At 39.7% G+C, this 15,014-nt stretch overlaps 1 protein-coding gene across 1 annotated transcript in view; it reads left to right on the top strand.

The window, feature by feature from the left end:
* LOC126184530 (glutamate receptor-interacting protein 1) overlaps positions 1-12,927 on the top strand; it is a 538,419-nt gene extending 525,492 nt beyond the window's left edge. Inside the window, exons 18-19 of the mRNA XM_049926935.1 lie at positions 10,675-10,797; positions 11,774-12,927. Coding sequence (XP_049782892.1) covers positions 10,675-10,797; positions 11,774-11,842 — 192 coding nt within the window. The 3' untranslated portion in view covers positions 11,843-12,927. The remainder of the gene's footprint in view (positions 1-10,674; positions 10,798-11,773) is intronic.
* Positions 12,928-15,014: the final 2,087 nt, after the last annotated feature.

Raw genomic sequence — 15,014 nt, 5'->3', positions numbered from 1 at the left:
CAGGTACTCCATATCAGCGACCTCATTAGTTATGAGGCATCGTGAGAGAGCAGAATGGGGCACTCCACGGAAATCACGGACATCGAACGCGCTCAGGTGATTGGGTGTTACTTGTGTCATGCGTCTGTACATGAGATTTCCACACTCCTAAACATTCCTAGGTCCACTGTTTCCAATGTGATAGTGAAGTGGAAACAGTAAGGAACATGTACAGCACAAAAGCATACAAGCCGAATTCATCTGTTGACTGACAGAGACCGCCGACAGCTGAAGAGGGTCATAATGTATAATAGGCAGACATCTATCCAGACTGTCACACAGGAATTCCAAACCGCTTCAGGATCCACTGCAAGTACTATGACTGTTAGGTGGAAGGTGAGAAAACATGGATTTCATGGTCGAGCGACTGCTCATATGCCACACATCACGCGGGTAAATGCCAAACTATGCCTCGGTTAATGTAAGGAGTGTAAACATTGGACAAATGAACAGTTGAAAAATGTTGTGTGTAAAGATGAACCATGGTACACAATGTGGCAATCCAATGGCAGGGTGCGGGTATGGGGAATGTCCGGTGACTGTCATCTGCCAGCGTGTGTAGTGCAAACAGTAAAATTCGGAGGCAGTGGTGTTATGGAGTGGTCATGTTTTTCATGGAGGGGGCTTGCACCCCTTGTTGTTTTATGTGGCACTATCACAGTACAGGCCTACATTAATGTTTTAAGAACCTTCTTGCAGCCCAATGTTGAATAGAAATTTGGGGATGGTGAGTGCATCTTTCAACATGACTGAGCACCTGTTCATAATGCATGGTCCATGGCAGAGTGGTTACACGAGAATAACATCCCTGTAATGGACTGGTCTGCACAGGTTCCTGACCTGAATCCTATAGAACACCTTTGGGATGTTTTGGAATGCTGACTTCGCACCAGGCCTCACTGAGCGACATCAATACCTCTCCTTAGTGCAGCACTCCGTGAAGAATGGGCAGCCATTCCCCAAGAAACCTTCCAGCACCTGATTGAACATATGCCTGTGAGTGGAAGCTATCATCAAGGCTAAGGGTGGACCTACACCATATTGAATTCCAGCATTACCAATGGAGGGCACGTTGAACTTCTTAGTCATTTTCAGCCATGTGTCCAGATACTTTTGATCACATAGTGTATGTTTTTAGTCCAGTCTACATTATTGTCTAGAATTAAGTCCAAGTTCTTTGCAGAAAAAGAAGAGGTTACTTCTGTGCCATTTAGAATTAAGGGTGGAAGAGATTCTCTGAACCATGTGAGTGACTAAGATTTCTGGCAATTTAGATGGGTCAAGTTCCAAACATATACTCTGTGCCCACTCAGATAAAGCAAGTAGACCAGCATGTACATGCTGGGTGGCTGTGCACAAATGTTTTGGACTTGCACATAGGTATAACTGAAGGCTGCCAGCATATAAGTGATATTTACAATATGTGAGAATAATCGACAAATCATTAACATATAATGGGAAAAGTAATGAGCACAATAATGATCTTTGTGGGACCCCTGGTACTACATTTGTCCATTGCAACTTTTTAGTTTCAATTGTTACACACTGTTGACAGGATGTCAGGTATGAGTGGAATCATTGTACAGCACTAGAAGAAAAAATTTGATTTGTGAGGTTAGCAAGCAGAATGTCGAAACGATCAGTGTCAAATCCAAAAAGCACATAATAGTCACCTGGAGTTTGTCCATAGCTTGTTTTGGTTTATCATTCACTTTTATAAGACCAGTCATCATGCTGTGATTTTGCCAGAAACCCAACTGGAATTCATATAAAACATTAACTGATGTTAAATAATTGGTAAGCTGTTCATGGACTATGTGTTCTAAAGCCTTGAATAATGCTGGTAGAATGCAAATGGGCCTGTGGTCAGAAGGTCATGTGGTGCACTTTATGCGGCTTTATGAATTCCTGCTTCCAGGACACTGGGAGGTTGCTGGAGGTCACAGAATAATTGAAAATGTCCATTATTTTGGACAGTAGAGGATCAAAAAGAATACTGATCATTTCCACTGTTATAGTGTCATTTCCTCTAGTTGCCAGACAAATACACACAATGAACTTCCAGTCTATGTCAGGACTTATTGGGTGCAGAAAAAAAAATGTCATTCATAGCAACCACTGATAGTTGAAGGGAGTCTATGATTTGTGACCTTATGCATTTGCAAAGCAAAGATTTTGCCATGGCAAAACAGTCATTTAGATCCTCAAAAGGAAACAGTGGTTGAGTTGCAGATTTAGATTTACCTCTTTGTAGACCTCAGTGATTTTTTCACAAGATGGTGGGTCTGTGAAAATCTTCAGTTTGCGAGCTAGTATACCTGAATTTTGTATTCCTCACAGAATGACTAGCTCAGTTAAGTAATTGCTTGTAGGTGTGATGGATATCAGAGGTTGGGTGCCATTTGTGTGGCCTGTGTGCTGCATCACTGACACTCATAAGGTGTCTGGGTGCTCTGTATGCCATGGTGCAGGCTTTCTTCTTACTATTACTGTTTGAAGAAAAGTGTGTTTATCATATAAATTATTAAAGCTCTCAGTGAATGTATCGTAGGCATCGGATGTGAGTTCTGATATATTCATACACTTAAAATCTGTAACAGTTGCCACTTGCAGTTTTTTCTTTGGGCATTGTAGTGAAACTGTCATGAATTACATCATGAGCAGACAAGCCAGAAGTAGATATCCAATCTGTGTGAACTCTATTTGGAGATTCAGTTTCAAAAATATCGATAAACATATGAGATTCAGCTGTATGAGTGGACCCAAGTCAAATCAGTATAAAGTGTGAGCAGAAGGATTATTGGTTAGAAAATTGATGTTCATATATCTGGCTACAATTATGTGTTCATATGAAGACTCAAGACATGAAAGTGGATTATAATAGGGTTGTCACTATCCCAAAGGCTTTTAAAGTTACTGGCAGGCCCCAGATTTTTCAGTAGACTTCCAAAAGCTACCCATTCCATTCCCTACAGTATATTTAAAATTGTTTTTGAAGAGTGGTCAAAGAAGAAGGCATACTACTCCATAAAAAGAGTATGAGGGCTCACTTAAATGACATAAAGTTCTGACTAATTACTGTTAAACTAAGTTGGGACAAATGATTAGTCAAAAGGTTCCTGCACATATAATCTTCAGATTATATGTAACAATGTGTCACTGATGTAAATATCATGAAATTTTATGTACCTCATGTCTCTTGGCTTTATATGTAAATGTTTACACCAAAGCCATGTAACATGTTTGAAGGTGAATAAACTCATTGTTAACTCTCTGTTACACTGGCAAAACTCCTTCACATTTGGGTTTCATATGAGTTGGTTACCTTCTTCTTCTTGGCGCAGTATCTTTCTCCACTGTCAGATGTAATTTTGTAAAGAACAGTGGAAAAGTTCATGACCTAGTATGAAACCAGTCTTGATCTCAAATGCTTCTGAGATGTCATTCATGAATTTTAATTTTGACAGAGTGTTTGTGAAAGTCTGTTGTATCAGTTTTCTTGACATATCATCCACTTCAAATTTTTCCTGTGTTATTACTCTAAACTTTTTACCATACAGATAACATTTCAGGTATGTGATTCCATAAATAAGACTTAACATTTCTTTCTCCATAGTGGTCTAATTTCTTTCTGCAGAATTTAGTTGTCTTGATGTGTAAGTAGCTCATTGTGTCAATCTACTAGAAGGATTCTTTAACACCAACAACCATGTTAATGCTGTGTGATCTGTTGTTACTCTAAACATTCTACCATATGGATAACATTTCAGATATGTGATTCAATATATAACCAGTGGCTTACAGAGTCCGGCTCAGCCAGCCTTGTGCACAGTCTGATGTTTACTTCAGCTGATGTGACTAGGATTAGTAAGGGCAGCTGCTCTGTGCCAATTGTTTTTCCTCTGTCAAATATTTGACAGAGCAATATTTGTAGTTAGACCACAGTAGTGATGAGTAGTGTTATTTTTCATGTGTTACACTGTGCAGTTGATTTTTGCTTTCAGTTGTGACATTTTCCTTGTTATGGCATGGAAGCTCTGCTTCAAACATTGGTGCAACAGCAGACAGAACTTCTTACTGTCCTGCACTAGGCTTTGCTGATGTTTCTCTCTCCCCCTTCATCTCCAGCTATGTTTCCTCCTCCACTGCCATCACTTGATGAGGCAGTGGAAGATTGGAAAGCATACAAACACTACCTATGGCAATATTTCTACATGGTAGATGCAGATATATGTCATACACTGTTTTTGTCCTTGATTTCTCCTCTCTGTTGTGGCAGTTTGCCCATTACAGGAACCTTCTTTGTTGTCTTTTGACAGTTTATGCTCATTGGTGTCTTCCTATTATCACCACCGCACTCAGGTTTTGGCCACTCTACCAATGCAAGAAACAGATCTATCAGTCTTATCATGCCTGAAATGGGCCCTCCAATTATAAAACCCTTCACTCAATGAGGTGTTGTCCATTGTCCAGTTTTATGAGGTCTCACATGCCACTGGTTGGCAGATGGAAGCATGGTGTAATTTCACTGCAGTTCAGAGTGGCACAGCTGTGTCCACTGTCTCTGAGGAGGGCAATATAGTGGTGGTGCAAGCCAGCAGATCCAGCAGCTTCCATGCAACATGTAAAGAGCATTCCAAGTGCCACTTCCTGTTGCTGTTGTGTGCATCATGATATATCATGATAGATCAGTGTGTCCCCAGAATTTGGGCCATCTGTCATAAGTGCCAGAATAAAGGCCACATTGTGGTAATCTGCCAATCAATGGCACAGAATGCAGAACCAGAGGGCATGGATATGGATATCTGGAAGTGTTATCATCAGGACTGGTTCCTGATCAGATGTCTAACAAGTTTTTTTTTCTTGGTTCTCTCATGACAGCTGCACCTGCAGGTGGGCACCAGCATGGCAGTTTCCCTGTTTAAAGCCCAAACATATTCAGACCTTGGTTCTCCACTGCTGTCACCACTAAACAGGTGGTTATGAAGATATGGTAGACAGTAAATCCCCTTGCTTTGCTTGGTCAATATACAGCTGATGGTACCTATAGGTCAGTAACTTGGCCTATTACCTTTATTGTTGTTCACAATGTTAGGTGAGCAAACCTTTCTATGTTTGATGCCTTTCAGGCCTTCGGCTTTTCAGTCATGGACTCCATACAGATGGTATCTACCAATATCCCCTGTCAATCACTGGAATTTCTGTGCTCTGAATTTCATGATATTTTTGTGGAAGGCCTAGGGTGCACAACAGATTTTAAAGTCCACATAACCTTGAGGCAGTCAGCTTTTCATAGATTTTTTCACGTTCAGCAGATTACAGTAGCCCTCTGCACCCAAGACAAGGCAGAGTTGGATTGTGGTTCCCATTTCCTGTAGTGAGTGGGCCTCTCCCCTTGTTATTGTGATGAAACTGCAGCTTTGTGGTAATTTTAAGATCACCATGAATTCACAGCCCATGGTTGATACATACCCATTTCCGTGTGCAGAAGAGCTGTTTACATGTGTAGCAGGGGTCAATTCTTCTCCAAGCTTGATATTTCTGAAGGAAATGGTAGACTGTCCAACCCCTGGCATGTCTGGCTGCAGGCATCACTGACCTGCTGCATCACTTGTTGTTGCATAAATTGCAGGCTTTCATAGCAAAAATTGCTTATTACCATCAGTTCGTTCTCAGGGCATCCACCATTGTGGACCCTCTCCACCTTCTGTTCCATGAGGGTGCTTCGTTTGTGTGGTCTCCAGTTTGTGACCACACCATTTCCATGCTGAAAGCCTGCCTCAGGTCAGAGTTGTGTCTGAATACTTTTGATCCTAGCAAACCATCAGTTTTTGCTACGGGCACCTCGCAGTATGGCATGGGGGCTGTCTTTGCCCATTGTAATGCAGGCGCTCAGAGCAGCCAGTGGCATTTGGATCCAAAGCTCTCAATCCAGTACAGGACCATTACTCTCAGGTCAAGAAGGAAGCTTTGGTTATTGTGTATGCAGTCACATATTCTTAAATTGCACTAAATTCCAACTCATTATGGACCATAAGCCATTAGTCTCATTATTCAGTCTGTCTGGTTGGGTCCCTGATAAGGCGGCCCACAAGTTGCAGTGGTGGGCATTGTTCCTCTCCAAATACCACTATGACATCCATTTGTGCCCCACCAGGGCACTAGTCAGCAGGTGGCTCTCAAGGCACCATTTTCCCCATGGCCTCATGTGTTTCCACATAGACGTTGTCTCCTGCCATGTGGTAGATGGCTTTCCAGTCACTAGTACCCGGGCTGCCAGGACCACAGAGTCTGATCCTGTCCTCAAGCAGCTTGTCCACCTCATCCTGCAGAGTTGGTCATCTCATGCCCTGGGTTGTGCTTCTAATCTGCTTTGTAACCATTTTGTCTTGGGCCATTGTCTCTTGGTCTTAGACAGGGTCCTCCTGCTCTCCACAGATGATGCAACCCCCAAGGTTGTCATTCCCCGGAGTTTGCAGTGGGAGATCTTACAACTGTTGCATAATGGTCACTGAGGTGTTTCCCACACCAAAGCCTTGGCTGGCAGATACGTGTAATGGCCTGGCATTGAACAGGAGCTGGAGAATTTGTTGGCTGCTGTCCCCAGTGCACTAGTCAGCAGGCGGCTCTCAAGGCACCGTTTTCCCCATGGACTCCAGTGACCCAGCCCTGGGAATGCCTCCATATGCATTTCGCAGGTCAGTTTCTTTCTGTGTTTTGGCTGATTGTTATTGACGCATTTTTGCAATTTCCATACATGGTCTGGTGCTCCTCAGCCACAGCCAAGCTTACTAATCAGGCTCTTTCAAAAACTTTTTCTGTGGAAGGTCTCCTAGTTACTCCTGTTTCTGACAATGGGCCTCATTTTCTTTTACTGCCATTTTGTGATATCTGTGTGTGGTTGGACATTTTCCATGTTCTTTCAATCTAAGAAGAAGGCTGAGCAAATGGTTCACAACAGATGAAGAAATATCTGCAGACTTTCCCACCAAAGAGGTATTCCTGTTTTTTTCTGAAGGCCTACTGGACAACTCCTATTGATTCCAGTAGCCCTGCTGAGCTCCTCCACAGCCACCAGCCATCAATGCTGCTCCACCTCCTCCATCCAGGTTCTCACCCACCATCATGTTCCCCTGAACTGCGCTTACCAAAAGGGATCACAGTTTTGGTTGGTGCCCCTGCTAGATACTGGCAACCATTATGTGACAGAACAGCCACCGTGTCCACACTCTGTGAATGGGTACCTGGAGGTCTGGAGCCATCAAAATCAGGTCCAAGTCTGGGTGAGCATCCTGTACATACCCCTTGCTGGTTCGATATCTCCTGCATGGTCTCAACCTATGGCAGAGTCACTTCCACCTTCCACAATGCTGCTGGAACTCACCATAGATCCCAGCTCAGATTTTCCATTGCTGGTCCTGTCATCTCATGCTCCCACAGGGGAGGTGTTGGGGCACTCTTCTTGCTGTTCACGTTTGCCCATATTCCAAAGGCTCCACCAACCAGGAGTTGCTCTTCCTTCATGCCTTCAAGGCCTCCATGGTCAGGGGCACCATTTCCCCATTGTGGCCATTCACTCCTGGCCCAGGCAATCAGTGATGCTCTGCCTCCAAAGGGGAAGGGCTGTAGTGACCCACCTAAATTTCCACAGCTGCAATCTGGGCATGCAACTATATGGTGCAATACAGAAGTCCCAAGATGCCAGCACCAGCAGAGGCCCGCTGCTCTCAGATATGCACACAGCCTTTTCATACTGTACTGGTTGGTCGATGGCTTATAGAGTCGGGCCTGACCATCCTCAAGCACAGTCTGATATTTACTTCAGTCAATGTGATTAGGCCTAGTACAGCAGTCACATTGTGGCAAGTGTTTTTAGTGTACTAAATACTTGAAGTGATAAAGTATTGTGTTCATTATTAAGTTTCTTGTAGTCAGAAAAGTCATAAAAATTTAACAAGGCTAAGTTAAAAACATAAATATCAAATGGAGACTGGTTGATGCAATTCATATGTGTGTGTAACTTCATTAGTATTAACAAAGAACATTGGTTCCAACACAAAATATAACTGCACATTATGACTTGTAGTGACTGTCATATGTTAATATTTGCACATACTTATTTGCATAAGTGTAACTGGATGAGTACTTTTACACAGATATTTTCACATACTAACTCTTGGGCACTCACCTTTACATATAGATGTCACTGGACTGATCTGTGTGTTAGGTAACTGTAAAATTAACAAAATCAGATGAAATTTTTATTAACAGCATATATACCTTCTATTCATGGAAAATTCTCTAGTTCATAATTTTTATAATTTGCTTAATTTCTTAATTAAGTATTATGATAACTAAATATATTTCCCAGCTCGGAAAAATTAGGGCAACAAAATCATGACACCAGTTCTTCAAATTAAACATGCGTAAATGTAAAAATAACTCAAGTCTTTTCTGGTGGATGGATGGAAACTTTAATTCCAAATATTTTTTCCATTCTTCTCAGAAAAAGTAAACTGTTTACTTTAAATAGTGAAATTATAGCTTTCAAATGATCTGCGTCTTATTGGAAATAAACAATCATTAGCTCATGAGTGCATGGTTTCTGAACATTATAAATTACAGATTTCTCTTAACAGAAATTTTTTATGATTAACCAAATCAGCACAGTTCAAATGATTTAGTGAACAAATAATTTTAATGAAACATCACATAGATAAGAATTTTGATATCCTAAGTAAATGTGGTATATCTACACCTCTACAAGAGGAATAAAATTGGGTACCTAATGAGTGAAATTATAATAAATGGAGTTATTCCACATTTCTACATCTACATTATTCAGTTGTGTACATCTCTGTGTAAAATTACTCATCCAATGACATTGACTTTAAAAGATGGTTCAAACATTGATGCAAGTGTTCTAGTCAAGGGTCCAAATTCAACCTTAGTAGACACAGCTAGATGATAACTGGGAATGACTACAATTGGTCCACAGCAAACAATTTAACTATTAATTCACAAAGACATATTATGGAATTTCATACAAGCAAAAGTGATTTACAAGTATCACAAGTAGACAGTAATGTTTAAACATTAAATGAAACACTGAGAGTAGATCCTCCTTCTTGACAGTATTTAAAGAAGATGATGCATGAATGAATGATTTACATTTTTCATATCTCTTTCCTTGTGTAGTGTACAGATCAGTACTGACTGCCATTTAGATGCTATCTTACCAGACCTTCAAACACCTTAAAGAGTTAACTGTCATGTGTATATGACCTTTGTTCACAATATTTAGATTTTCTGTAACTATCAGGTCTTATATATCTGCTTTATTACTTTTTAGGCTGCTAACAATCTGTTAATTATTTTGATGTATGTGACTTTGTAGTTTCTGAGATGGTTGGCTTAAGGGTGGATCATAGTTAAGTAATCTATCAAAACACTAAGCCAACTTGGTACAGTTCTTTTTACTATCTAGACCTAGGTTCTCATTTTCCTCTGTAAAATACATGCTGTGGACCTGACACCCTTTCAGGTTGGTCTTGAAAGTCTGGTAAAAAATCTCACACACAGTTTTATGGAAGTCACCATCACTCTGTTTCATATGCTGTTTCACATACAATCATTCAGTTTGCTGAAATGCATTGGCGGTATCCTTTACAGTTTTATGAAACGTGCCAAAGTATCCCTGTTTCATCATGAAGTTCCACTTTTCCCAGGCATTTATTCTGCAAGTGAATGCTTGTTTACATTCATCACTCCACCATCAGTGTTCACATTTTGTAGTGGGTAAGATTCTAGTACTAGCTACTTCTGGATTGTCAGACGTAACATTAGTTTATTTCTTGGCTACAAGTAGCACTTGTTATTGACATAATTTCGAAATATCGTCATTTATCTTCAGTTCTGAAATTTCACACCTGCAGAAATTATTGTTGCTTACCTGAGCCACCTTGAGAAGGATGAAATTTACCTTGATCTTAGAGAGGTAGTGGACAGAGTTAAACACCTCTTAGCACTTTTCCTTTCATTACCTCTTATTGATCTTCAGAAGACTACTAGACAGTTAATCATTTTCTTTCCATGTGAACTGAAATCTCACCCTCTCAGATTGAGGGGAGAATGGGACCTCTGCCCACGTCACCACCATACCCACCGACAAATCATCTAGGGTAGTGACATTCATCAGCAGTCCCTGGTTCCCAGTTGTTTGTATCTACACCTACATCTACATACATCCTCCATGAGCCATCATGTAGAGTATGGTGGAGGGTACCACATGCCACTACTAATCACTTCCTCTCCTGTTCCACTTGCAAACAAACTGAGGGAAAAACATTTGTCTATAGGCCTGCTATAAGCCCTCATTTCTCTCATATTATCTTCATGGTCCTCATGTGAAATGTACAGTGGCAGGAGTAGAATCATTCTGCAGTCAGCCTCAAATGGTGCTTCTCTAGATTTCCTGAGCAGTGCCTCATGAAAAGAACACCATCTTCTCACCAAAGATTCCCATTTGTATTCACAAAGCATGATTGAAACTACTGATATGAAATCTGTCAATACTTACACAATTAATGCAACTTTGACTCAAAGAATACTTAATGATTTCAAACTCTGTTGCAGGTAAATAATACACAGACCAATGACTTTGACTGCTGTTTAACTGTACCTCTTATTGCATCAGCAGGAGAAAAACTTGAACTAACAGTTGCTAGAGCTGTCAGCACTCCACAAACAGAGAACAAGGTAAGTGTCTGGAACACCATTGCTCAAACAGTTAAGAATAAAAGAGTCTTAAGCCAATTTTGTGCTTTCCACTAATTTTTTGTTCTAGCTTCAAGTAAGTTAAATGCATGTCACAGAAAGACCCAGTCAGTTTTTAATAACTATTTTAATGACTATAAAATTTTGTAAACCCTCATCGTCAGTTTTGTAAAGGCCTCATCACTACTGCTGTGGAGGCTGAGTTTGTGAGATCATGAAATGGCTTCTGGTGCAGTATACTGCTAATACAATTTCTGCCTCCCACTGTTACATAGCTATGCCCCAGGGCCAGGTAACAGGATAGGAGAACAAAGGTTCTATAGCACTCCAACAGATTAGTAACCAAGTCACACAAATGAGTTAAAAGGTTTACTTATCTTTGTGTTTTGACAAATAAGAAGCCTGCAACACTACTTGTAATATAACACATAAAAGGCCCTCAATGGCTAAGTGCAAATAATCATAGGGAAATTGTACAGTTAATAGCAAATGCAATTTACAGCAATTGTCTATTCAGTTTTATGAGTTCACTAAGCGACGTTCCCTGTCTAAGTCAGCCCTGGATGATGATCTATTACCAAGTGGGCGAGAGCTGCTTTTATATCTTCCGAGTACATTTCTGTCTGCTGTTGATGGGTCATTGGCGGATTGTACTCGGCTGGCAACTGGCCGAGGCAAGGTCGATATCTTCACCCTTAGTGCTGCCCGTGGTGCAGATGGAACTCGCACAAGTGGTGAATCTCTCTGGTGCTGGCACCATCTCGTATCTTTGTGCATGTGGTGCTTTTGCCCTGGTTGTGTTGTGTTTGGATGACACGGCATAAAACATGTTCTTAACAGATCTTATGTCTGGTTGTTTTCAAAATATTAGTTCATTTTGCTTTAATGTTTGTTTCAGTTATTTCAGGGAGCCAATTTTTTATGTTGTTCTTACACTGGATGTAATTTGCTGTTACAGGTGCTGCAGTGGGCACAACAAGATGCTGAGGCAATGAAATCCCTTGAGACAATAACCAAAACACTTTGAAGCAGTGCAAAACGATTAAGAACAGTGATTATGAGAAATTTTGTGAATGACCACCAATGATAAAAGCCTAAGAAGAGTTATAAGACATTGTCACAACTATCTATCGTACATGCAGCAGTTATGATAAACTAAAACAGTGAATTAAAGTAATGTGTCAATTGGCTTTACAACAAATGGCATTAATAACTTTCTACATGTTATTCATTCTTGTTGATATAGGAAATGGTTAAAGGACAGGAACCTAATGCAGTGTTGATAAACTAAATGGATAAGTCAAAGCTGGCTTCACAGAAGACAAACACATACTAGTAAAATGTGGATGTTTTAGTTACCAGACTTTCTGCTGTTTCTTAAATCAGTTGATGCAGATAGTTTTGGTTCTTGCCTAGGAACATCCATGACTCTAATCAGCTGAACTGAAGGACAGTCAGTTGAATGTTAATCACAAGCTAAGATTGCAAAATTCACAAATAGTTCCTCCTGACAGAGTATTCTTGATGAAAACATCTATTGCTCTCATGACAACATTCCACACCAATATAGGCAATAGTAATACATACTCTCTATACAGTTGACATTTTAAGAAGATAATAAAAAATTTTACTTAATCTTTAGTTTCATTAAATACTTTTCAGTTTGAAATTCAATAATGAATATTACTATAAGTTGTTCATTGTTTCACATGTGCTAAATTTTTGTTACCTCTGGATATCTTACTGACAGCTCCATTGTTTTAAATGCAGTTTTTTTCTTGGATTTGTCAGATTCACAAAAAAAAAATGATAACAATCTATCATGGAAATTAACCTGTCATTGATTTAAATTCTGTTTTAGAGGCCACAAAACTGAAAGGTAAAAAATTTTGTAAACTGCTGTTGCTCTCCACAAATATAAACATAGTAAAATGTGTACACATTTCTGTTGTGATGTATGGCTGACTCCCATTTTTAAGTAAATGGACACAGTTGATCCTCTGACCAAAATGGCATAAATGATAAACTTGATGAGATGATTGAACTGTATGTATCAATAAGTAGGGTACTATTCAGAACTGCATTTGATATGAGTCTATGTTCTTATCAAACAAAATTCTTATTTTCCCATTTATACACTTTAATTAGTTGCTAGAAGCGTTTTTGCATCATCAGAATTGTGTAATTAAACAATTGTATAATGCAAGTTCTTCACATCTAATTAATTTGATATTTAGTAACAGCTCCTGTCTTCTTTTAGTAAAACATACATGCAAGTTATATATTACTGGCAAACAGGAACTTTTGTGATTTATAATTGCTTTTAAATATTATCACCTTTCTAATCGTGTAATCTCAATTGAGGTACTCATTCTTGAACACTAAGATTTCTTTCTCTGCCCATAAAGGAAAAGCTGATATTATCAAACATGTCACTATTTACAGGTGCTTTGGAAGTTCCTAATGGCTCTTCACTGGCTAGTGCTGAGTTTGCACATGCTGATTGACTAGTATCAAAATTCAAATAGCCATCGTACTTTGTCTTGTACCCATAGCCGCAACAGTTACAAATTTCTCACAGTTACAGTTTTCTCACCATAGTGACTTCTAGAACCACCTTCCATGCATACTATGGATCTCCCATTCAGTTTGGTTAGTGAGGTTTACCTATATTCTGATTTTAGTTGTCTTCTTAATAACATTAACACAGAAACCATGAAAGAATGTGAAATGGACAGTTACTTGAACTGAAGTTTGACTCCTCACTTAACTGTGTCTACAAGAACATCCTCCTTGTCCTTCTGCCTGAGCAGAGCAGTATTCAGATGTTCTTTAGATGTGTAGGAGGTATGTTCCTACAGCTGATAAGTAAATTATCTTGCATTCACAAAACTGATATAAAGTTACCAGAATTCCATGCTATTCTTAGTAATGACCAGAATAAGTCTTATTTTTTACTATGAAGAATTGAAACATGATCATCAAACTTGGATAGAAAGTTTAGAAATATGAATATTCTAGAAGAAGTCACTTTAACTCAGTGTCAGTACCAGCAAGATGCTCACACACTTCCTTCAGTAAGCTAGTGTGACCAAACTATGTCTGTAGTATAGTGACAGGCTGCCCACCAATCCCACATCAGTTGTGAATTGCTACTCATTCATGTCTAAAAATGTATTCCATCTATCGGACATCTACAGGAGAAGGTGGTACTTATGGCTCTGGTTTCATTCACATCAACATGTCTTTCATAAGAAACTTACTGGAAGTTTAAAAGTGTGTGCCAGACCAAGACTCAAACTTGGACCTTTGCCTTGTGTGGGCAAGTGCTATACTTGTCCACAAAAGGTGAAGGTCTTGAGTTTGAGTATTGGTCTAGCACACAGATCTAATCTGCCAGAAAGTTTCATATCAGTTCACACCCTGCTGCAAAATGAAAATTCATTCTATACCTTTCATATGCTGTAGAAACTGGAACATAATGACTTCACTTGTGATGATAGATATTTGATCCTTATCAGTGGTTTCATAAGATGGATCATGTAAACAACTATAACCTTCAAGTAATATTCCAAGCTGTTCACATCCTGTTACACTGCCTAAGAGTAACAGGACCTTTGCGAAAGGCAAAGGTCCTGAGTTCGAGTCTCGGTCCGGCACACAGTTTTAATCTGACAGGACGTTTCAGCCATAGCTAAACCTTATGGACATCTTCTAATTACCTGTTACACAGCACTGAGAATCTCCCTCTCTGGGAGTCTCCTGCACAGGAATGAAATCAAGACCTCAGTAAGAGCATGAACTTAAATAACAAGTAAGAACAACCAGTGCTAGATGAAAACTATACTTATATATAGATATTTTCAGCTTCTTCATAAATTCACTCATTTTATCACATATGTAGTAGTCCCCCTCCCCTCCCCACCAACCCCCCCCCTCTCTCTCTCTCTCTCCCCCTCTCTCTCTCTCTCTCTCTCTCTCTCTCTCTCTCTCTCTCTCTGTGATATAATAACTGGTGATAGGAATTTGCAGTAAACGAGGTTACACTTTGAAAGTTTAAATTACAGTCAATATCAATTTACTTTAACAATCTCTCTGAAATGAAGCTCAGCTTGCAGTTCACATTATCCACTAACCTTACAAAAGGAGGTCAGTAGCTTACATAGGCTCATACCAAGTCTAACCTAACTCTATGAGTG

The sequence above is a fragment of the Schistocerca cancellata genome, chromosome 4 (assembly GCF_023864275.1).
Source record: "Schistocerca cancellata isolate TAMUIC-IGC-003103 chromosome 4, iqSchCanc2.1, whole genome shotgun sequence".
In the NCBI taxonomy this organism is placed as follows: domain Eukaryota; kingdom Metazoa; phylum Arthropoda; class Insecta; order Orthoptera; family Acrididae; genus Schistocerca; species Schistocerca cancellata.
Note: the sequence above shows the minus strand (reverse complement) of the source record. Positions and strands in the feature narration are given on the sequence as shown.